At 51.8% G+C, this 22,674-nt stretch overlaps 5 protein-coding genes and 1 pseudogene across 5 annotated transcripts; 2 read left to right on the top strand and 4 right to left on the bottom strand.

The window, feature by feature from the left end:
* Nucleotides 1-12,837: 12,837 nt before the first annotated feature.
* LOC136577767 (histone H4-like) lies at nucleotides 12,838-13,159 on the top strand (annotated as a pseudogene).
* Nucleotides 13,160-14,268: 1,109 nt separating this feature from the next.
* Nucleotides 14,269-14,740, bottom strand: LOC136577766 (histone H2A type 1-like). The gene has a single exon (XM_066577688.1). It carries the CDS (start codon nucleotides 14,707-14,709, stop codon nucleotides 14,317-14,319), a length of 393 nt encoding a protein of 130 aa, XP_066433785.1. The 5' UTR covers nucleotides 14,710-14,740; the 3' UTR covers nucleotides 14,269-14,316.
* A 301-nt stretch (nucleotides 14,741-15,041) lies between these two features.
* Nucleotides 15,042-15,455, top strand: LOC136577765 (histone H2B 1.1-like). The gene has a single exon (XM_066577687.1). The coding sequence runs from the start codon at nucleotides 15,048-15,050 to the stop codon at nucleotides 15,426-15,428; it is 381 nt and encodes a 126-aa protein (XP_066433784.1). The 5' UTR covers nucleotides 15,042-15,047; the 3' UTR covers nucleotides 15,429-15,455.
* Nucleotides 15,456-17,447: 1,992 nt separating this feature from the next.
* On the bottom strand, nucleotides 17,448-17,806 carry LOC136577763 (histone H4). Its single transcript, XM_066577686.1, has one exon. The coding sequence runs from the start codon at nucleotides 17,804-17,806 to the stop codon at nucleotides 17,495-17,497; it is 312 nt and encodes a 103-aa protein (XP_066433783.1). The 3' UTR covers nucleotides 17,448-17,494.
* Nucleotides 17,807-18,492: 686 nt separating this feature from the next.
* LOC136578093 (histone H3) lies at nucleotides 18,493-18,903 on the bottom strand. Its single transcript, XM_066577996.1, has one exon. It carries the CDS (start codon nucleotides 18,901-18,903, stop codon nucleotides 18,493-18,495), a length of 411 nt encoding a protein of 136 aa, XP_066434093.1.
* A 633-nt stretch (nucleotides 18,904-19,536) lies between these two features.
* On the bottom strand, nucleotides 19,537-20,211 carry LOC136577762 (histone H1-like). The gene has a single exon (XM_066577685.1). The coding sequence runs from the start codon at nucleotides 20,209-20,211 to the stop codon at nucleotides 19,555-19,557; it is 657 nt and encodes a 218-aa protein (XP_066433782.1). The 3' UTR covers nucleotides 19,537-19,554.
* Between the last annotated feature and the right edge of the window lie 2,463 nt (nucleotides 20,212-22,674).

Below are 22,674 nucleotides of genomic sequence, written 5' to 3'. Positions count from 1 at the left end.
AGGCTCAGGCTTTTTATTATAACACATGACAACCGCCCTTCAATGGGCGTGCAACAGATTACATCAGTAACATATATATATATTCTTATTCGCTAGGTTATATAGAATCCTCCCCTCCTTTCTGCCCACCTTCTCTCAAGTCCCGTGTAGTTTGGACTTTGTCCTCTTTAGCATGCAGACAACCTTAAGCAGTTTCTGTGTATGTGGCAACCTATTGTTTAACTAGCTTGTATGAGGAGTGGAAGGGGGCTAGGTAAACACTCAGTATTAAACACAGGATATACACGACACTATGGCCCTTTAACTCTTAGAGGCTGGTTGTGCAACTTGTGTAACTTCTATGTACTTAGAGCAAATACTATGATTAGATTGTGTGTGTGTCCTTTAAACTCCTCAGAGCTTAGAGTCATTACAACAGCAAAATACATTTGGGTTATATAAATCGATAGACATTTTATACCAAAATAATCAACATGTCTATCACACTACTACTGAAATAGAACTAAAACTGTGCTCCCCCCTATACTGCTGCTAGTGATATGTTACTGGGGCCTGTCTGGACTGCTACTACTACTGAAATGGAACTAATACTGTGCTCCCCCTATAATGCTGCTAGTGATATGTTACTGGGGCCTGTCCCTAATGCTACTGCTGAAATGTTACTAATTCTGGGCTCTGCCTATACCGCTGCTAATGCTAATCAATAGAAGATAAAAAATAAACCAGCGCTCCGGTGTATCGGAAGATGACAATCAGAAGATGCAGAGGTTTGTGTTAGAGATTATGGTTTGTATAGTAATAAGTATTACTTACTTTACAGGGGTGCTTATAGTGAAATGCTATGCCACTGGGGTGTGGAAACAGAGGCTTCCCCCCGCCACGGCCCACTTAATCCTGGCCACATTCAAAAAACCAACTAAACAAAACCGCGCTACTAGGTCCGCAGTCGCCACCACATTCCCACCAACACGGTTACTGTTAAGGTACATATTACCAGTCAGACTGGGGCATGCAGTGTGGGCCGAAGCACACCTGTATTGTATGTGACGTTAGCTCTGCTGAGCAGCGCACTGCAATGGAATACATTTATGTACCGCCGATGGGTTCCAGGGAGCCACCCATGCTGTCGGTCCACAGGGACTTCACATTAGGGATTTGTACCTGCCAGTGTCTACGTATTAAAAACCCCGGTCAGACTGGGGAATGCAGTGTGGGCCGAAGCACACCTGTATTGTATGTGACGTTAGCTCTGCTGAGCAGCGCACTGCAATGGGATACATTTATGTACCGCCGATGGGTTCCAGGGAGCCACCCATGCTGTCGGTCCACAGGGACTTCACATTAGGGATTTGTACCTGCCAGTGTCTATGTATTAAAAACCCCGGTCAGACTGGGGCATGCAGTGTGGGCCGAAGACCACCTGCATTTAATGGGGCGTTACCTCAGCTGTGCTGGGCAATGCAATGGGATATATATATATTTTTTTTTTTTAATTTTTTTTTTTAAATCCGATTTTTATTGGTATTTTACAATTATAAACAACATTGCTATAAACTCTCCCCCTCTGTAATGCCTTCTTTACAAACTTTCATGTGTAGTATGTAGTAGGTATAGGACCGGTGACCTTCTCCAGCCTCAGGTCGGATGTAGCAACCAGATCCACGTCACAAACAATGTCAGGGTCTGTTCTTACTTTCGGGGGGGGGGGGGGGGGGCAAATGGGGTTCAGTTATCATCCCTTCCCATTCCCATCTGCCTGTCACTCAGATAAGTCAATCAGACTGTTCCTGTTTCTCTTACTCAAATCGCATCGGCCTCCAAGGGGCCCAGATCCTGTCAAAGCAGTCATGAGAACCTTTGTTCCAGCTAGATAATTCCCCCATATTGTAGATTGCATCCACTTTCGCTCTCCACTGAGGGAAGGTCGGGGGAGTCTTCTGCATCCATAGGGCTGGTATCAGCGCCTTGGCTGCATCTAATAGGAATGCTATTAACCTATCCTTCAGTGGGTGGAATGCAGATGAGGGCCTCCACAGGAACAGCATCTCTGCTGTCAATGCGAAGTTCGGTTTTATTTGTTGTAATGCTTTCTCTATTTCCTCCCAATATTCGGAAATACTTGGGCACTCCCACCAAATGTGCCTGAAGGATCCTACGTCTTTGTAGCATCGCCAACATCTATCATGTGGGGCTAGTTTATAAGCACACAACCACTGTGGGGTCTTATACCAGCGGACTAGAAGCTTATAGTGGCTTTCTTGTAGTAAAATGCATGGGGATGCGCCGGACGCTGTTTGGAGGATTAATTTTGTATCGGTGGGAGAGAGGGAGATGTTTAGTTCTTTTTCCCAGGATTGGAGAAAATTGGGTTTGTAGTCTACAGGGGGTGTTATGATTTTTTTCCGGAGTAACGTTATATCTTTCTTGTTGAAGGTGTCTCGGCTAAGAAGTTTTTCGAATGAGGTATCAGGTCGGGTGGAGCTATATTTTTTCTTAAATTCCTCGATCGTGTGGGATAAGTGGGCTCTTTGCAGAAAGGAGAGCGAAGTATGGGGTAGTAAGGTCGCTAAGATATCAGGGGTTTCTTTATGTGCTTGAGCTTGTAAGTCTCTTATTTTTAATGGGGCCAAGTCTTTCCAGATGTTTCTGGTCGCCTCGTCCATTGGCCTTCCAAGAAGCTTATTGAGTAGGTTAAGAGGGGTCTCTGGGGATGGTATGGGGGCCAGGTTTGATTTCAGTTTATCCCAGACTTCCAGAGGTCCCTTCAGTAGAGGATTAATCTTTTTGGACCTATAGATACCTCTTCTGGGGAACCATAAATCCTCTAGTAGTGTGTCTCCGTGTGTATCTGTTGCTAGTGAATGTAGTGTAGTGTCTCCCGAGGTAGACACTAGGTCCCACCAGTAGTTAAGTTCTGAGGCCAAATAAAAATTGTGGACACACGGCAAACCTATCCCACCTTCTTCTCTTCTTCTCACCATAAGGCTATATGCTAATCGTGGCCTTCTCTGTCTCCAGACATATCCCGAAAAAGCTGAGCGTAGTGCTTTGAAGAAGGCCCGAGGGAGTGCAACCGGAAGCATTCTGATTTTATACAGGATCCTAGGAAGGACATAAGAGTTTAGCACATTTTTCCTGCCGAACCACGATATGAACGGCATGTCGTATGTGTGGAGAAGGTGTTTAACTTGCGTTAACAAAGGGATATAGTTATGTTTATAAAGATCCTCTGCTTCTTTGGTGATAGTAATCTCTAGATATTCGACAGATGAGTTGGACCATTTGAAGGGTGAGCCTGTGCTTAATATTTTAAATTTGCTTGGTGGGAGAGTGATATTTAAGATGGTGGACTTAGAAAAGTTGATTTTAAAGTTGGAAATACTACTATATTCTTCTAGTAGAGATAGTAGGTTTGGGATGCTCTTTTCTGGGTCGGAAATGACAAACATCACATCATCTGCGAAGGCTGCCGTATGCATTTCTTTGGATCTTGTTTTAAGGCCTTTTATATTGGGGTTTAGTCTCACTCCCTGCAGAAGGGGTTCCATCGATAGGACAAAGAGGGTCGGGGAGAGGGGGCAGCCCTGGCGAGTGCCGTTTCTAATGTTAAATGGCGGTGATAGTAGATTGTTTATTTTTATTCTGGTGTGTGGTTCTTGATATAGCGAAAAAATCGCTGAAATAAATGTCGGAGGGAGATTAAAGTGGGTTGGTACTTTTTTTAATGTAAGTCCAGTCCACCCTATCAAAAGCCTTTTCGACGTCGGTGCTAATCAAAACTAAGGGGATTCTCTTGGATTGTGCATATTTCGTAGCGTGGAGGAGTCTATAGCAATTGTGTCTGCCTTCCCTACCTTTAACAAAGCCTGTTTGTTCAGTGTTTATCAAGGAGGGGATCAAATTCTCTAACCTCTTTGCGAGCAGTTTCGCCCAGAGTTTGACGTCTACGTTAATCAAGGATATCGGTCTGTAACTGCTACAGAGTTCCGGATCCTTATTTTCTTTGTATATAAGCGTTATGTGCGCTTCTTGCGCTTGTTTAGTAAGCGTTTCTCCGGCCAACAGTGCGTCAAAGAGGTTTTTAAGTTTGGGAATTAGTATTTCTCTAAAGGCTTTGTAATAAGTGCTTGGTAGGCCATCCGGTCCGGGGCTTTTCCCGGCGGGGCATTGCATCATGATCTCCTCTATTTCTTGCATGGTTATGGGGGCCAAGAGGGATTTGGTTGCACTTTCTTCTAATTTTGGCAAATGTACGGAGTTTAGGAATTGGTCAATATGTTCTTCTCTCTCCGATTGGGTTTTAAAGGGGTTTTGTTTTTTAAGGTTATATAAATTTGCGTAGTAGCGTTGGAAATTTTTGGCAATTCCCTGAGAGGAAGAGGTCGGTTTACCCTTGTGATCTTTAATTGTAGCGATGGCGTTTCTAGATTTTGTTTTCTTGATTAGGGATGTGAGAAGCTTACTTCCTCTGTTACCGTGTGCATATGTCATGTGTTTAAGATGGAGGTGTTTTTTGCTGTGTCTGGCCTCCAGAAGGTTTTTAAGTTCGCGTCTAAGCTCCATTACGTCCTTTTGTTTGTCTGAAGCTTGCGAGAGCTTTGCGATTTGTTCTAGCTTTGCTATTTTAGATAAAAGGGTATCAATTTCGGCTTGTCGCCGTTTTTTTGATCCTGGAGCCTAGCGCTATAAAGAGGCTTCTTATATAAGCCTTATGCGTTTCCCACACTACTGGGAATTTCAGGTCCTCCGTGTCATTCAGTAGAAAGAATTCCGACAACTGTTTAGACAGTTGCTCTTTTTCTTCCTTTGAGTCTAGAAGAGAAATATTTAGCTTCCAGCTCCACTCCCCCCCCCCCCCCCTTGAATTTAATGTCTGCATGGGTAGGTGCGTGGTCAGACACCGTAATGGCTTCCATATGTGCCTTTTCGATTTTTGTTAACAGCTTCTGGGATACGAGGATATAATCGAGCCTATGGTATGAGGAATGCAGTTGGGAGAAGAAGGAGTAATCTTTTAGGGAGGGGTTGAGGGATCGCCATGTGTCCACGAGGCCCATATCTGCTAAAGTTTTATTTAGCTTTTGGATTTGCTTCTGGGGGACCCAGGATCTACCTGTTGAGGAATCTAATAACGGGTTTAGGACTGTATTTAGGTCTCCTCCCAGGATTATGAATCCTTCTGCGAACTCTCTCAGTGTATTTAGTTGGTCTATTAGCCATTTGATCTGGTTGGTATTTGGTGAGTATAAATTAGCTATCGTTAATTTAACGTTATCAGAGGTGCCTTTAATAAACAATACTCTGCCTAATTCATCCGAGTACTTAGCCTTAAGATTGAATGTCAAGGATCTATGAAGAAGGATGGAAACCCCCTTGGAGGCGGAGGTCGGATGGGAATTATGAAAACATTGATTAAATTGCCGCCCCGGTAAATTGGGACAGTTGTTTGATTTATAGTGTGTTTCTTGTAATAAAAGTACCTTAGATTTGTATTTTTTGACTAATTGTGAAACACTATATCTTTTCTGCGGTGTATTAAGACCCCGAACATTAAATGACGTGAATCTTACCGCTTCCATGATTTCCCGGCCGGTGCTGGTCTTAGGATCTTGCTAGGGTGGTTGTTCGGGCGGATGTAGGAGCAGCTGAGACTGGGTAAACTCTGCAACTGAGGAAACAATAGGAGTCAGGAACCGCTTGTATCGCTCTGCTCGCCTGAGGTTAAGGTCTGAGTATCTGCGTGGATAGAATTGGTGGGAGGTCAAGTTGGGTATGCAGGGGGAAGGGTTGGGGAGGGTAATAACGAGAGGAAAAGGGGGAGAAGGAAAAAGAGGGGGAGAAGGGGGAACACAATTAACACTGAAAGACAAACAAGAAGATGGACCACGTGGGTAATAAAGATGGTTGGTGTACGCTGAGTCCAAAAAACAGTTCTCTTTTCAGAGGGACGACTAGTTACTGTCACACGGAGAGGTCTAGCTGTCTGGTCGAGGCGGTCAGGATGGTGAATTGATGAACTTTAAACTGTAGCTTGAGTAGATTTAGGAAAAAGAAAAATCTAAAAGGAAAAAATAAAAGGAAGTTGCCTGGTCGGAAGGGCACGGTCGGTCTCCTTCTGTAGGTGGGGGTAGGTGATCCGTCGGGTGGACGTCTTGACATCCTAATAAAACGAGGGTGAACTGAGGTGGATTGTCCAAAAAGGACTATATCCTTGTGGAGCTGTTATTCGCGTTATGTCCTATGAATCAGGTGTCTCCAAGGGTATTATCCTCTCTGTTTTTCTTTTTTTGTTTGTTTCTGGGAGATTTGGCGTGGTTGACTGTACGCCATTGCTCTGGAGCGAGGAGAGGTGGGAGGCCCGGAAACTCCGGTAACGGGAGCCAGTTGGGGAGCTCAATGGGGTCCAGGTCTAGATGTTTCCAATTGTTATGGAGGTCTTCCGGGGTGCGTATGTTTAAAGGGGTTGTCCCGCGAAAGCAAGTGGGGGTATACACTTCTGTATGGCCATATTAATGCACTTTGTAATGTACATCGTGCATTAATTATGAGCCATACAGAAGTTATTCACTTACCTGTTCCATTGCTAGCGTCCTCGTCTCCATGGTGCCGTCTAATTTCAGCGTCTAATCGCCCGATTAGACGCGCTTGCGCAGTCCGGTCTTCTCCCTGGTGAATGGGGACGCTCGTGCCAGAGAGCTGCTCCTCGTAGCTCCGCCCCGTCACGTGTGCCGATTCCAGCCAATCAGGAGGCTGGAATCGGCAATGGAACGCACAGAGCCCATGGTGCACCATGGGAGAAGACCTGCGGTCCACCGTGGGTGAAGATCCCGGCGGCCATCTTAGCAAGGTAAGGAAGAAGTCGCCGCAGCGCGGGGATTACGGTAAGTACTATCCGTTTTTTGTTTTTTTTAACACATGCATCGGGTTTGTCGCGCGCCTATTGAAAAAAAAAAAAAAACACGTTTCGGCGCGGGACAACCCCTTTAATCTTTTCCCCTTGTGAGTGACACCTAGCCCGAACGGGAATAGCCATGCGTAGCGGATGTTTTTTGCTTTGAGGGCCTCCAATAAGGGTTTGAGCATTCTGCGCTTAGCCAGTGTTGAGGGCGAGAGGTCTTGGAATAGTTTAATCGACTCGCCTTCATATGTTATATTCCTGGCGTTTCTAGCGGCGTTCAGTATTGCTGCTGTGTCTGGAAAAGCCAGGAGTCTGCATATGATATCTCTGGGGGGGTTCTTAGTTGTGGGTTGTGGCCTTAGAGCTCTATGAATCCTCTCTATGGTTATGGAGGCAGCTCTGCCCCCACCCCCACCCCCCACCCCAGTAGATCTGCAAAGATCTCTCGGGCGATTTTTTTCAAGAGTGTCCTGTGCCCAAGACTCCGGCAAGCCCTTTATACGGATATTTTACGCCGGCTCCTGTTTTCCATATCCTCTTGTGTAAGGAGCAGTCTGTTAATGTGCAGATGTTGTTCTTTAACTACAGTGGCAAGCTCATTTGAATGTGTGGTTATGGTGGTGGCAGAGTTCTCCAATTCCTCCACCCTCCTCCCCATGCTCCTTACCTTTTCCTTGATTTCTGAGAGTTCAGCCATTACTGGTTTAATTGTTTGCAGCAGGAGGTCTTTCATAAAGCCTTTAGAAAGTGGTTCATCCTCTTCTCCCTCTGATGAACTCTCTCTCTCCCTTGCTGAGGACGGTGCTGCAGCTGCAGCCGGCGCCATCTTGCCCTCTCCGTACGGGGAGAGGGAGCTCCGGTCTTTTAAAAACGGCTGCATATCCGTCTGGCTCCGGGCAGGGCGAGGTGTCCCCTGCTGTTCTCCTCCTCTTTCTCTCGTGATTTTCCCCATTTTGCTGCAGATCGCTGCTGTTTGGAGCCGGGTTCCGTGCCTTAGTGATGAAGCACTGTTCTCATGCGGCCATCACTGTCCGTGGCCAGGCTCCGCCCCCATGCAATAGGTTATATTTATGTACCGCTGGTGGCTTCCTGGGACCCACCTATGCTATTGGTCCACACGGAGTTGTAACTGCATGTGTCCAGTAATAAAGAACCCCAGTCTGACTGGGGCATGCAGTGTGGGCCGAAGCCCACCTGCATTAAACCTGACGTTACCTCAGCTGTGCTGGGCACTGCAATGGGATTTATTTATGTACCGCCGGTGGGTTCCAGGGAGCCACCCATGATGTGGGTCCACAGGGACTTCACATTGGGGATTTGTACCTGCCTGTGTCTATGAATTAAAAACCCCGGTCAGGTTGGGGCATGCAGTGTGGGCTGAAGCCCACCTGCATTTAATCTGACGTTACCTCAGCTGTCCAGGGCACTGCAATGGGATACATTTATGTAACGCCGATGGGTTCCAGGGAGCCACCCATGCTGTGGGTCCACAGGGACTTCACATTAGTGATTTGTACCTGTCTGTGTCTACTTATAAAAAAACCCCAGTCTGACTGGGGCATGCAGTGTGGGCCGAAGCCCACCTGCATTTAATCTGATGTTAGCTCTGCTGTCCAGGGCACTGCAATGGGATACATTTATGTACAGCCGGTGGGTTCCAGGGAGCCACCCATGCTGTGGGTGCACACGGAATTCCCATTGCAGAGTTGTACCTGCCTGTGACTATTTATAAAAAACCCCGGTCTGACTGGGGCATGCAGACACCTTGACAGAATGAATAGTGTGTGGCACATAGGTTCCCCATTGCTATGCCCACGTGTGCAGCTCCTGATGGAGGTGGCACAGGATTGGATTTCTCATTGCTTCTGTACAAGCATTGTGGGCTATCGCCCCGCCCCTTGTAAAGAAGGTCGCTGCCTGGCCGTGCCAACCCTCTGCAGCGTGTGCCTGCGGTTCCTACTCATGGCAGATGCACTTATAAATAGACATGAGGGTGGTGTGGCATGAGGGCAGCGTGTGGCATGAGGGGAGCTGAAGGCTGCACATGGACACTTTGGTGTGTGCTGTGGACACTGGGTCGTGCAGGGGGGGAGGTGGGGTAACCCAGGAGAAGTGGCAGCGGAGTGTCATGCAGGCAGTGATTGTGCTTTGTTGGAGGTAGTGTGGTGCTCAGCTAAGGTATGACTTGCTAATGAGGGTTTTTCAGAAGTAAAAATTGTTGGGAGGGGGGGGGGGCACTCTTGCCGCTATTGTGGCTTAATAGTGGGATCTAGGAACTTGAGATGCAGCCCAACATGTAGTCCGTCGCCTGCCCTATCCGTTTCTGTGTCGTTCCCATCACTTTCTTGAATTTCCCAGATTTTCACAAATGAAAACCTTAGCGAGCATCGGCGATATACAAAAATGCTTGGGTCGCCCATTGACTTCAATGGGGTTCGTTACTCGAAACGAGCCCTCGAGCATCGCGGAAATTTCGACTCGAGTAACGAGCACCCGAGCATTTTGGTTCTCGCTCATCTCTATTATCTAACTTATTTTTCTAATTTTTTCCGGACTTCGCCTACACTAATGGTACACCAATGTTTCAGGGGTTCGCCTATACTTCTACTACAGAAACGTTACAGGGGTCTGCCTATACTGCTGCTATAGAAATGTGACTGGGGTCTGCCTGTACTTTTACAACAGAAATGTTACAGGGGTCTGCCTATACTGCTGCTACAGAAATGTTACAGGGGTCTGCCTATACTGCTGCTACAGAAATGTGACAGGGGTCTGCCCTTACTTTTGCTACTGGAATGTTACAGGGGTCTGTCTATACTATTGGTGCACAAAGTCTTCCCATCACAGTGTTTTACCTATCTGGCCCAAAAACACTGACTGTCTAGGGCATGAATTGTGGGCTGAGGCCAACATGTATTTTCTCTTGCGTTTCCACAGTTATAAGCGGGACTGGTTTGGGCCAAACAAGAGGAGCGATACTGCACAAATAAGATGTTCACAGCTGCACTAGCATTGAAGTCCGCTCTATGCCCGCCATTGCTGAGGGTTTGTGCAGAGGCCTAGTTCATGATGGAAATGCAACTGCACCAGGTTGGGCCCGTGGAACTTGGCCCTGGTTAATCCAGTCTTTGGAACGGTGAAAGCAACCGCAACAAATTAAATGAGACGTTCACTGCTGTACTAGCATCGGAGTCAGCTCTATGCCCACGATTGCTGAGGGTTTGTGCAGAGGCCTATGTCCTCGGTGCAGTGAAAGTCTGCCATGTTTGGGCACTCTGATTTCTTCATGGTTCATGTCTTGGGATTCCTTGGACTCACCTATGCTTTTGGGTGCACACAGACTTCCCATAGCGGTGATTTACCTGTCTGGCACAAAGGCACTGACTTGGGTAGGCTGCAGAGTGCAGATGGCTTTCCCCTTGCGTTGTCGATGAGGTACCCGACACCCAAACACAATGAGTAGTGTGTGGACACATGGAGTCCCCACTGCTATGTCATTGGCGGTACCTTGGGTCACACAAAATGGAGTCTGGGACCAAGCCTGACCCAGGGCCCGCTCACATACTTCCCACGCAGAGTATTGCTGCATTGTGGAAATGAGTAGAAGTGCTGGGCTGGCACCTGAGTCCCCTTTATGCCCACGTTTGCTACTCCTGACAATTTTGCGACAGAGGTGGCACGGGATTGGAATTCAAAAAGGGTTTCTGCCTGACCCTTCCAACCCTCTGCAGTGTGTGCCCCCGGTTCCTCCTCATCTCAGACGCACTTGAGGCATGAGGGTGGTGTAGCTATGAATCGAGCGTGTGGCATGAGGGCAGCTAAAGGCTGCGCAGGGAAACTTTTGTGTGTGCTGTGGACGCAGGAGTGCAGTGTGCGTTGGATTGGGCAGCATGTAACCCAGGAGAGGAGGCAGCAGTGTCACCTGCAGGCAGTGATTGTCCTTGGTTGCAGCAGGTAGTGTTGTGCTTAGCTAAGGTGTGCCTTGCTAATGAGGGTTTGACCAAAGTACAAATTGATGTGTGTGTGTGTGTGTGTGTGTGTGGGGGGGGGGGGGGGGGGGGGAGGGGGGGGTCCAGGCTCTTGTCCCCATTGTGGCTTAATTGTGGAACCTGGCCCACTTTCCACCACACAAAGATTTCCCTTCCCTTCCTTTCCTCGAAAAACTTAGGTAGCAGTTAAGCAGGGATCCTGACTACATGAACTCAACAGTCCTTTCTAGGACTACTCTTATTGTGTGCTTTAGCATTTTGGCTGGCTGGGACCAGAAGTGCACCATTTTTTCCCCAGGCATTCCAGCTGTATTCTGCCCACTGTTAGAGGTTTTAGGTCCGGGGAGATGGATTTTGCAGGATTGTTGCATCTAAGAGGGCCTCCTGTTCTGGCAGCTTGTAGGATCACCTCTCTATCCCAGAAGTTGAGCAGCTTTGCCAACAGGGGTCCGGGAGGAGCGCCCGCCTGGTATAGGTGGTTTCATGGGTACTCGGTGTGCGCGCTCCACCACAAAGACCTGTGTGACAGAAATCTGGAAACAAAAGGCGGACGGCTTGGGGAATGGTTCACGGCGGAATAATCTCTGTATTGTGGGCCTGCCAGAACGCACTGAGGGGCAGAGACCGCAGGGGATCATGGAACGGTGACTACGTGGATGCTTCCATGATCCCCTGCGGTCTCTGCCTCTCAGTGCGTTCTGGCAGGCCCACAACACAGAGATTATTCCGCTGTGAGCCATTTCCCAAGCCGCCCGCCTTTTGTTTCCAGATTTCTGCTTTTGGCGTAAGCTCTCGCACAGTAGCTGCCGTCGGGGATACGGTATCATCCAGCACAGAGATCCTATCCTCTGTACTAGTGACCCGGTCGGTCTCTTAGATTCTGGGTGGCTTGTCTCAACAGGCTCACATCCATTCAGATCTCAAGGATTTTACCCGTAAGGGCAGCAGTAGCTGTCTGCATCGCTGATAAGAGCCGATCGGACAGTCATTGCAAAGTCTGAACCAACCCAGCAAGCGAACTCAAACAGGCGGTTGGTGCAGAGGCCACGTCTCCTGATGCAGATGATGTCGTAGGCTCCGTGTCGGGGGGTTCCCCGTCACAAACATCTTTAGTGTATCACTGGGAGAGTTCTGTCTAGTGGGTCCCATAGCAGAACCACTTCTGCATTTCCTGCCTTTGTAGGGGATTTTGCCAGTTGCTTAAAGCTCCTTAAGTAGACCTGTAAAGGCCCCTAAGACATAAGGAGTATACAGCAGTGTCTGGCAGCAGTCACACAGGGAAGTCGTTCGGTTTGCACTTCATTGATGACTGTAAAGGGGGACTCCGGGTCTTGAGAATCTGCAGAGTGTTGCACAGCATGGTGGCCACAGCAGAGGAGGAGTAATGCTGGTGCTTCTTGGGGTAGCAGTAGAAGTGCCACTGTATGCCCTGTGCCGGGGACTGTCACAGGTTATGGGGCCTCCTTGTTATACACGGTGCCCTGATGTTCCTGCCGCCCACAGCTGTCTGCTGTGGCTCCTGAGTGTCTCTCTGCTCCGGCAGGGGAGCGCTGATGCAGCAGAGCTCTAGTACTCCCCTTCACCGAAGCCTCCCTGCGCGCTCTCTCCTCGCCCCCACGTGTTTGTGGCAGCAGCTGCACTGCTCGCTTTACAGGAGGGATTCACGCTCCAGCGGCTCTCTGCTGCATGGCCCTTGTCTCCTTCACCCCTCCTCCGTCTTCTCTCCCACTGCTTCAGGAGCTGACAGGCCAATCGGCTGCACAAGATGGCAAGGGCTCTTGTATTCAGCCAATCAGCAGGGAGAGGGGATGGGCCTTCACGCTAGACAACTAAAAGAAACGCCCCGCAATGACGGCCCTGATCAGTAGTTTCCTCTCTGGTCCGCTCACTGTCTATATAGAGTAGGGCTCTGCGCTGAGCAGCTATCGCTTTCTGCTTGTAACGTAGAAGATGTCTGGTCGCGGTAAAGGAGGGAAAGGTCTTGGGAAGGGCGGCGCCAAGCGGCACAGGAAGGTGCTCCGTGATAACATCCAGGGCATCACCAAGCCTGCCATCCGCCGTCTAGCTCGCAGGGGAGGCGTCAAGCGTATCTCCGGCCTCATCTATGAAGAGACTCGCGGCGTCCTGAAAGTCTTCCTGGAGAACGTGATCCGCGACGCCGTCACCTACACCGAGCACGCCAAGAGGAAGACCTCACCGCTATGGACGTGGTGTACGCGCTCAAGCGCCAGGGCCGCACTCTCTACGGCTTCGGAGGTTAATAATTCTGCTCTTTCACCATACCACAAAGGCTCTTCTCAGAGCCGCACACCTCTTCCAAGGAAAGGCTGTAATCCAACTCCTTGTGGGGTCGTCAGCAGCGGTGATAGTCTATGCGCTCTGACATGATACAGCCGGGGTGTAGCAGCCTCCCCGTCAGGGTGCGCTTCAGGCTGCGGTCACGGCACGCTTTTAAACCCCTTAACCTATTTAGGGCAGGCAGGTTATGTTTATAATACGCGAGGAGCTGGGCCTGAATTAATGAGTGCGGTGAAGGGTTAACAGACCTGCCGTTGGAGGTCGGGTGGTTTTAGTGCCGCCTATGGGCGGGGCTATAGTCAGATTCTTCCCGCTCATTGGCTGATCACCGGAGATTTTGAACTTCCCGCTCAGTTGATCGCGTCTCCCGCTCTTCCTGTCCTCCATCCATCCATGTAACACGTGTAATCAGTGACCAGGCCGTCTGATATAGAGGCGCTCGGGGCTGGAGGTAAAGAACCCTCAGATGCACCCCGTAATCCCGGCCCTACGACGGGCGGTGGAATCCTCTACCTGCTCCACCAGTAACGCAAGAGGACGTCTAATCCCTGTAGGTTTACTATAATCCAAAACCAGCCTGTGCCGTGCAGGGCTCTGGGAAAGCTGTGTGATATAGCTACACCTCCATAAAAAGGGCATGGCCGTGAAGAACTGGGTGACATGATGAGCGCACTTCTAAGGGGGCGACCGTGCAGAGCTCTGAGAGAGCTGGATGATGCGGCTGCAAGGCTTTGTAAGCATACGGCCCACGCAGGACCCTGAGAAAGCTGGGTGTTCTATCCGAAACACAACAGAAGCGTTCTGATTCTTGTATATACGTGACCTAACAGAGGACTCTGTTAACCCGTTATCGCAAGGACTGGTGAGCGAGTCCTACAGCCGCCCGTCCTCTGGACATGAGGTCACCTAGAGCAGGACGATTGTCCGCTTCTGCCGGTGACAGGGATGGCCACATTGGCATCCGCCCCAATCTCCGCCTCCTTGTGGAAAGTCCTGTACAGTTTTAGTTTCCCGGTGCAGCCGGCGTACCGGCCACCGAGTATCACAGCATAGAAGCGGCGCAGCTCTGTTGTAAGGAGCATGTGGGTGGCTCTTAGAAGAGCCTTTGGTTCTATGGAGGGATCGGCGCGATCACTTGCTCTTGCTCGTCTTGCTGCTCTCGGTCTTCTTGGGCAGCAGCACGGCCTGGATGTTGGGCAGGACGCCTCCCTGGGCGATGGTCACCCCACCGAGCAGCTTGTTCAGCTCCTCGTCGTTGCGCACAGCCAGCTGGAGGTGACGGGGGATGATGCGGGTCTTCTTGTTGTCCCGGGCTGCATTGCCAGCCAATTCCAGGATCTCAGCGGTCAGATACTCTAGCACTGCTGCCATGTAGACCGGAGCGCCGGCGCCCACCCTCTCAGCGTAGTTGCCCTTGCGGAGAAGCCTGTGTACACGGCCGACAGGGAACTGCAGCCCTGCCCGGGATGAGCGAGTCTTGGCCTTAGCACGGACTTTGCCTCCTTGTTTGCCGCGTCCAGACATCTTCTAGCACAGGAAAGCAGAACAAGGGAAAAAAAACACTTCGGAAGTAGTGATAAGGAGAAGAGCCTTCTGTTGATTTTTATAACCTGCTGCTCCGCCCTCCTCTCTTCTAATTGGGTAGATTTCAATCCACGCAATAGAGGCCAGACTTGAGGAAGAACCAATGAGCGGCACTGGGCGTGGCTAATGACGCTCACAGGGGGTCACATGCTTTGCTGCTCCAGTAGAACAGCAAGCAGACGGCGGTACTCATTTGCATGGCCCCGCTATAAATACCGCAGCGCTGGGAGGTGCAGGGAAACTGTTCTCTCTAGTTCGGAAAGTATTTTTACCTTATCATGCCTGATCCCGCCAAGTCTGCTCCAGCGCCCAAGAAGGGCTCCAAGAAAGCCGTGACCAAGACTCAGAAGAAGGACGGCAAGAAGCGTAAGAAGACCAGGAAGGAGAGCTATGCCATCTACGTGTACAAGGTGCTGAAGCAGGTCCACCCCGACACCGGCATCTCCTCCAAGGCCATGGGCATCATGAACTCCTTCGTCAACGACATCTTCGAGCGCATCGCAGGGGAAGCCTCCCGCCTGGCTCACTACAACAAGCGCTCCACCATCACCTCCCGGGAGATCCAGACCGCCGTGCGCCTGCTGCTGCCCGGAGAGCTGGCCAAGCACGCCGTGTCCGAGGGCACCAAGGCCGTCACCAAGTACACCAGCGCCAAGTAATCTGTTCCGTGGCCCGCCGTGCACGATCACCCCAAAGGCTCTTCTAAGAGCCACCCACCCCGTCTACAGCAGAGCTGTCACCTCCCGGTTGTGTAGGGAGCATCATCGTTTGCTCCTCTGTAACAAAGGTTGTGTATACATCGGCTCGGTTACTTAGTCCCCTGCGTTGCACAACTCGTCTTTGTCTCTGTGTACCGGAGTTGTTCTCTGTCTATGTACTGGATTTGAGGAGATCTTCCCTGCAGCCCTACACAACTGTATCTCTGTCGGGGGTCGCGATGCTGATTGCGCTGCAGATTAGGGATACGTGCGGTGACCGAAGCCGCGCTATGCGGACGCCTCCATAGAGGTGGGCGCTACGTGGATTCGGTGATGCGGCTGCGGACAATTAGCCATTAGAGAAGCGGCAGCGTTTTTGCCACCGAGGTACACGGAGCACAGTGCGCCCATGACTGGATTATGCTGTGGGGTGAGGTCGGCGTGGTGGCTACATGAGGCGGTCGACGTCGGAGGGAGATGCCGACCACAAGTAGCAGCTGTACTGGAGTGCTCGGAAGGCAGGAGACTACAGGGGATATGCGGGTCTACCCCCTAAAGCAGTGGGGTGCACAAAGGGAAAGGGGTAGTAGGCAGACGACATGCTGGGGGCTGTAGTACATTGTAGTGGGTAGCGGAGGCAATCGGGGATGCCTGAAAATAAGAGGCTTGAAGCACTGGGGGTGCTAGGAAAGGGGAGGGGGGCCAAGAGGAGAATAGCCTCACCTTCACCAGCTGCTTATGTAGAGACGCCCATGCCCCTTTTGAACCCTTTTATCGAAGTTGCCATCAGCCACGTCCTCGGGCTGACAGTTCCACACTCACTGCTCTTACAATGAAGAACCCCCTTCTATGTCGGTGTAGAAACCTGAGGGGACCACAGTGACAGCGGAACCGGAGAGGGGATGGCAGTCCGGCAGTCACCAAAGTGGCAGCCTTCCCGGGTGCAGGGACCGTGGGGAGCGAGAACCAGAGTGGCAGTGCCCGGATAAAGCCGCCGCAGGGGGACTGGGAGCATTGACCAGAGTGACAGAGGCCGCATGTGGAACAGAAGAGTACCGGGAACCAGAGGGGCAGTGCACCGGCTACAACAGCCGCATGGGGAACGGGAGCGGAGAGCAGAGTGGCCGCGGAAGCAGAGACCATCGTGGCAGCGGCCGCAGATGAGCGGAGATGGCAGTCTGGCGTGGAGAACAGCGGGCATCCCCTCACAAAGAGGCGCAGACTGTATTTCTCAGAGACGTGCAGGGCCACCCTCTTCCCTAGATTAATTTAGTGCTCCGGCTATATCACCCAGGTCCCCCAGAGTCCCGCAATGGGAAATCAGTGCAGCACTCTGGGAGAGCTGGCTGCTATGACGGCAATTCTATGTAAACAAAAAAAAATGTCTCCGCTGGTCCCTAGGAGAGCTTGGTGCAATTGCAGCACTTCTATATGAGAGAGGACGGCCGTGCCGGACACCTCCAATATGGTAGCACTACACGGATTAGCGGGCAGGCCGTATGCTTTAGTCCAAGGAGGACATACAATCAGAACGCCGCAGCCTGCTTCCTGGTAGAAGAAGAGACGATTCGCTGACATTAGGGGAGTCATCTTTAATAGAATGCTTACATCTCTGTTATCCGCAATAACTGAAGTATGTATGTGCGCATCTAGGCATGTATTCACTTTGTCCCCGCCCCCTCTCTCTAGTATTAGTAAAGACAACTCATTTTAATGATACAAAGACCTTGCGGGAAGGCGTCACGAGGGGAACACGGCTGACTATAGCATACGCAAAGAACAAAAATGGGCATAAAGGTGGGCACCCAAAAGTGTGATTCAAAGGGTTAAATGCTTTGAGCCACTAACAATGCCAACGCATAAGGGGTGATGGCAGGCATCAGATATAGGGCGGATTACACGTATCAGAACAGATGGGCACTCAGACATCTGCGGCGACCCCACAAGGAGTTGGATTACAGCCTTTCCTTGGAAGAGGTGGGCGGCTCTGAGAAGAGCCTTTGTGTTATGGAGAAAGAGCAGAATTATTAACCTCCGAAGCCGTAGAGAGTGCGGCCCTGGCGCTTGAGCGCGTACACCACGTCCATAGCGGTGACGGTCTTCCTCTTGGCGTGCTCGGTGTAGGTGACGGCGTCGCGGATCACGTTCTCCAGGAAGACTTTCAGGACGCCGCGAGTCTCTTCATAGATGAGGCCGGAGATACGCTTGACGCCTCCCCTGCGAGCTAGACGGCGGATGGCAGGCTTGGTGATGCCCTGGATGTTATCACGGAGCACCTTCCTGTGCCGCTTGGCACCGCCCTTCCCAAGACCTTTCCCTCCCTTACCGCGACCAGACATCTTCTACGTTGTAAGCAGAAAACAATTGCCAACTAGTTCAAGCGTCCTCCCTTATCTACGCGACGAGCGGACCAGATTGAAAACATTAACACATGACGCAAGTTTAGGCGTTCCTATTGGGGCAATTACATGTTGGCCGCTCCCCTCTCCTTGCTGATTGGTTTAACACGGAACCGTTTGGAATTTGGAATTTGCCGCGTATTCTTACAATTCTTAACAGTTTCCCGGCCGGTTCCCAATCCCATTATGCGGTATTAATTAGTATAGTTTTGTGTATTTCTTCTTCGTACAATGAGATAATATCCACATAAATACATCCTCAACACTAATCCCTTCCCGGCCCACAGGCACAGATAGATGCCTCATACGGACACGTTTGATCAACCACGTTCATAACAGTCTGCCGGGGATTCAAATCTCTTTCTACATTTGAAAGATGGGAGAATGGCATTAATTAATTGAGGAACTGACTAGGTCACTGAAGGGGTTAACAGACCACCTCCTGCTGACGACAGAAGATTATTGGGGAGAGGCGGCACCAGGGTACACGGCGGCGCACAGGCTGGCTGTGAACCCGAGTGGGGGAATCGGAAGAATGACAGCGGAGGACAGGATGCAGCTCGTTTGAGGAGGATTTGGTGGCTCTGAAAAGAGCCTTTGTGTCCCACGCGGTGCCCAGAGCAGATCTAAGCCCTCTCTCCGCGAATCCTGCGGGCCAGCTGGATGTCTTTGGGCATGATGGTGACCCGCTTGGCGTGGATGGCGCACAGATTGGTGTCCTCGAACAGTCCTACCAGGTAAGCCTCGCTGGCCTCCTGCAGGGCCATGACCGCTGAGCTCTGGAAGCGCAGGTCAGTCTTGAAGTCCTGGGCGATCTCTCTCACCAGGCGCTGAAAGGGAAGCTTACGGATCAGCAGCTCGGTGGACTTCTGGTAGCGACGGATTTCACGGAGAGCCACTGTACCTGGACGGTAGCGGTGAGGCTTCTTCACTCCGCCGGTGGCAGGAGCGCTCTTCCTGGCGGCCTTCGTAGCCAGCTGCTTGCGGGGAGCTTTCCCTCCGGTGGACTTACGAGCGGTCTGCTTGGTTCTGGCCATAGCTCTACTGTAGAGATGCACACAGATGTGATATGATGGGAGCCGTAGAAAGAGCAGAGCCTTTATACCCTACTTGCTCTTCCCTATTGGCTCTTAGAAACATCGCCCCCTACATCTCATTGGCTTTTTCAAACAAACCACTAGCCCGCCAAAACGCTTGATGCCCGCGACCAATCAGCGTTCGGCAGAGGCTGGCCCCACCTCACCCTATCAGGCCACTGCATGATACGTACGGGTGTCTGTGAAATCATGTTCTCAGCTGCTTCCCTGCATTGATATGTCCGCAGAAACACACACTCCACGCTGCACGGCAGTCTCCCCCATTAGAAGCTGTGCTGCTTTTATGGGAAATGCATTAGGTCGGCGAGTCCCCTCCCCCTTCACACTCAGCCCGGCATCCATACACGCATTGTATAGGTCACAGTGCCCCACAGGAACGGGGATGATGCAGCGACAATGTCTCGTATTACTCCCCCTCTACAGCCTCCCCCTCGCTCCCTAGACTCCCAACTGATATGAAGTACCCTGTAGCCGCTATGGGGGCGCTGCTATCTAGAACAGAATTCGAGGCAGTGATAATACAGCTCTGCGGTGAGAAGGTGGCGGCTCTGAAAAGAGCCTTTGTGGGGTAAATGCACGGGCGGCTTCAGCTTATTTCTTAGCCGCACTCTTCTTGGCTTTAACAGCCTTCTTAGCCGGACTCTTGGCAGCTTTGGGTTTGGCCGCCTTCTTAGCCGGACTCTTCGTCACCTTCTTGGGCTTTGGGGCGGCCTTCGGCTTTGAGGCTTTCTTCGGGCTCTTGGCCACTTTCTTGGCGGCGGCCGCTGCAGGTTTCTTTGCTTTTTTCGGGCTTTTGGCCGGAGCCTTCTTGGGCTTCTTAAGAGATTTCGCCGCTTTCTTGGCTCCAGCGGGCTTCTTGGGCTTGGCCGCAGACGCTGGCTTCTTTTTGGCCGGCTTGTCCTTAGTCTCCTGCTTCTTGTTCAGCTTGAAGGAGCCGGAGGCGCCGCTGCCTTTCACCTGGAGCAGGCTGCCCTTGGTGACCAGAGACTTGACGGCCAGCTTCAGGCGGCTGTTATTCTTCTCTACATCGTACCCTCCGGCAGCCAGAGCCTTCTTCAGGGCGGCTAGAGACACCCCGCTGCGCTCTTTAGAGGCGGACACGGCTCTGACGATCAGCTCCGACACGCCGGGACCGGAGGACTTCTTGCTTTTCTTGGCGCCCCCTGCGGCGGATTTCTTCGGCTGCTTCTTGGATTTGGCAGCCGGCTCGGCGGCAGGAGGAGCGGCGGCTGGCGCGGTTTCTGCCATTGTGTGCTGCGGTAATCAAATAGTAAAACTCTCCTGGAAGAGAAACTCTGAGAGCGGCGCTGGTGGCGCCTCTTATATGTACAGCGGCCGCGCTCTGATTGGCTCGTGAGCAGGCCCGTCCTGAGCTGCTATTGGCTGACACTGAGCACAGCTACTGCCTTATCCCATCCGGGCCTCCTCTCCGCTCCGTTCTCCTCTTGTGCTTCCCTGCCCGGGATAAGAGTCCGTTACCGGTCAGAACCGGACAGGAGAGCTCGCTTTCAACGTGACTCCTCACTCTCTGACATCTCATGCAACTGTTTATAGCCGCCGCTGGCGGAGGTTCCGGGGAGGAGCGGAGAGGAGGCCACGAGATCTTCGCCATAGTTCTCCCGATCTGCACATCACCGCGTATCTGCGGAGATAAAACCGCTGCGGGAGCGCCTTCCCTCTATTCCCGGCCCTTGTCACCATCCCCGGGATCTACTCCACAATCTCCATCGTGCAGAAGCTGATTGCACAATGTGAGGACGACCTGGAGCTGCCGAGAGCCCAGAGGTGTAGCACAGGCGGCGCCTCCGCTCACTGCCAGCTCCCGGGTGCTGAATGTATACTGTATATACTGCAGACTTCTCTATACTGCGGCGCAATGTAAGATGAGGAAACCCAGTACCCCCCTGTACACTCAGACGATCGGGAATGCCACACGTTATCGTCCCTTTAATACCCCGGACATGATGGGTGTGGTTGTCCACAAGAAGAAGCGATTCTTCTTCTCTGCAGGTGCATCTCCTCCCGCGGGCTGCTGCCCGTTCTATATCATCCCAGGGATATCATGTGCTGGACGTGACGGCCATTGCATCGGCTCTGTAGTTCCCATCAATCGTTGACGGTGAAGATGGAACTTGGGATTTGGCTGAAGAGCGGTGGCATCTAACAACGCTCTAATCGGGATGTAGATCGCCAAGAAATGACGCCTGAACAAAGCCTTCTACCCGCGGGTCTCCTGCAGCCGGCGATGGCCTGTCAGTCACTGATGTCCGAGCGGAGCAGTGATACAGCGGGACTCTCAGCGCCAGATCCAGTGCCGCAGTCGGTGACATCGTACAGAACCCGCAGGGAGGGTTCTACTGTAGATCCCCGGGGCAGCAGATGTTGTACAGTGTCCGCTGGGATTCCTATGGCAGAGCGTGTTGGTCCAGAAAGCTTTCACAGACCCTGAAGGACCACCGCTACTGTGAGACCCCCCGCTTCCCCCACAACCCGGTCCCATATACCCCTCCAGATCGCTAATCAGCTCTTCTATTTAGCGCCCAAGGAGGCTACCCAGAAAGAGAGCAGTGCAGGGGCAGCTAGTGGAGCTCTTGTAGGCAAGCCGCTGCTCCGGCCGAACCGCAGCTCACAGTCATCGGCAGAGCTGCCCACCAGCGGCGCCATGGGCAGCGAGATCGGGGTTCGCCGTGGCAGCGGCGCTAGTGCCATCGGTGTACGGGAGCGGAGGCCAGCGCGTAGGGTGACAGCGGCGCCGGCTGCTGCGGCCGACGGGGACAGGAGCTGGGAGCAGACAAAGCTGTCCAGCGGGCGCCCGGGGGGGAGCGTAGATGTCAATCCGGCGGGGAGATGTGTGAGACAGGACCAGAGATGGGAATCCGCCTGGGAGATATGTGAGCTTGCCAGGGGAATGGGCGGTACATGTGGGGAGGTGTGTGTGCGGCAGCCGGTCCACCGTCGTGCCCCTCGCCTAGACGTACCATCTAACTCGGGGCTCCCAACCCATGTTTCCACCCTTACATCCGCTGGAGACATAATGCACCAGGGCCGCTCAGCTGTAAGTGAATAGGAGCAGCGCAGATGGTACGGCATCAGTACAACTGTAGCTGAGCTCCGTCTCCCGGCCGGCCTCCAGCTTCCTTCTCAGTACAGTAGGGTCACTCCGGCTTTGCTGCACCTCATGCCCTCCCATGAACCCTCCTCCGGACAGGTGTGAGGGGAGGGGGCAGCGCTCTCTAGGACGGGCTCTCCTAGCTGCCTCGGACGCTGCTCTTGTTCTATGTCTATGTGATGCCTCCGTGGGGAGGAGAGGATAATAAATACCATCGGGTGGCATCAAGAAGCTTCACGGAAGACAGCTCCCTGTCCGGGCTGCCCCATGCGTGACTTCCCACGGGACACCGGCCTAGCTATGTACATTTAACCCTTAACCCACTAGTCTCCGGTCACTGTACCTACCTGCAGTCATACATGTAAAGGCAGTAGCCGCGGTACACAGTGCGGCCGGCGGGTCAATAATCTGCTCACAATGAACAACATGGACATACAATGGAGAACAATACAATAAATGAGTTCTGAATGTAATGTTTATGTAAAGGTCACCGTGTCCGTACAAAGGGTCTAGTGTTCTTGTGTCACATTGTGAGCAAGTAGTAGCGGCAAAGGGCAACCTTTAGGCTGATATCTTGTCACGGAGTGTTGTTCAATCTTTGG

This window comes from Eleutherodactylus coqui, chromosome 8 (genome assembly GCF_035609145.1).
Source record: "Eleutherodactylus coqui strain aEleCoq1 chromosome 8, aEleCoq1.hap1, whole genome shotgun sequence".
Lineage (NCBI taxonomy): Eukaryota > Metazoa > Chordata > Amphibia > Anura > Eleutherodactylidae > Eleutherodactylus > Eleutherodactylus coqui.
Note: the sequence above shows the minus strand (reverse complement) of the source record. Positions and strands in the feature narration are given on the sequence as shown.

Excerpts from the sequence above, each read along its gene's own strand:
- LOC136578093 (XM_066577996.1), bottom strand. The coding sequence starts at position 18,903 with ATGGCCAGAACCAAGCAGACCGCTCGTAAGTCCACCGGAGGGAAAGCT.
- LOC136577766 (XM_066577688.1), bottom strand. The coding sequence starts at position 14,709 with ATGTCTGGACGCGGCAAACAAGGAGGCAAAGTCCGTGCTAAGGCCAAG.
- LOC136577765 (XM_066577687.1), top strand. The coding sequence starts at position 15,048 with ATGCCTGATCCCGCCAAGTCTGCTCCAGCGCCCAAGAAGGGCTCCAAG.
- LOC136577762 (XM_066577685.1), bottom strand. The coding sequence starts at position 20,211 with ATGGCAGAAACCGCGCCAGCCGCCGCTCCTCCTGCCGCCGAGCCGGCT.
- LOC136577763 (XM_066577686.1), bottom strand. The coding sequence starts at position 17,806 with ATGTCTGGTCGCGGTAAGGGAGGGAAAGGTCTTGGGAAGGGCGGTGCC.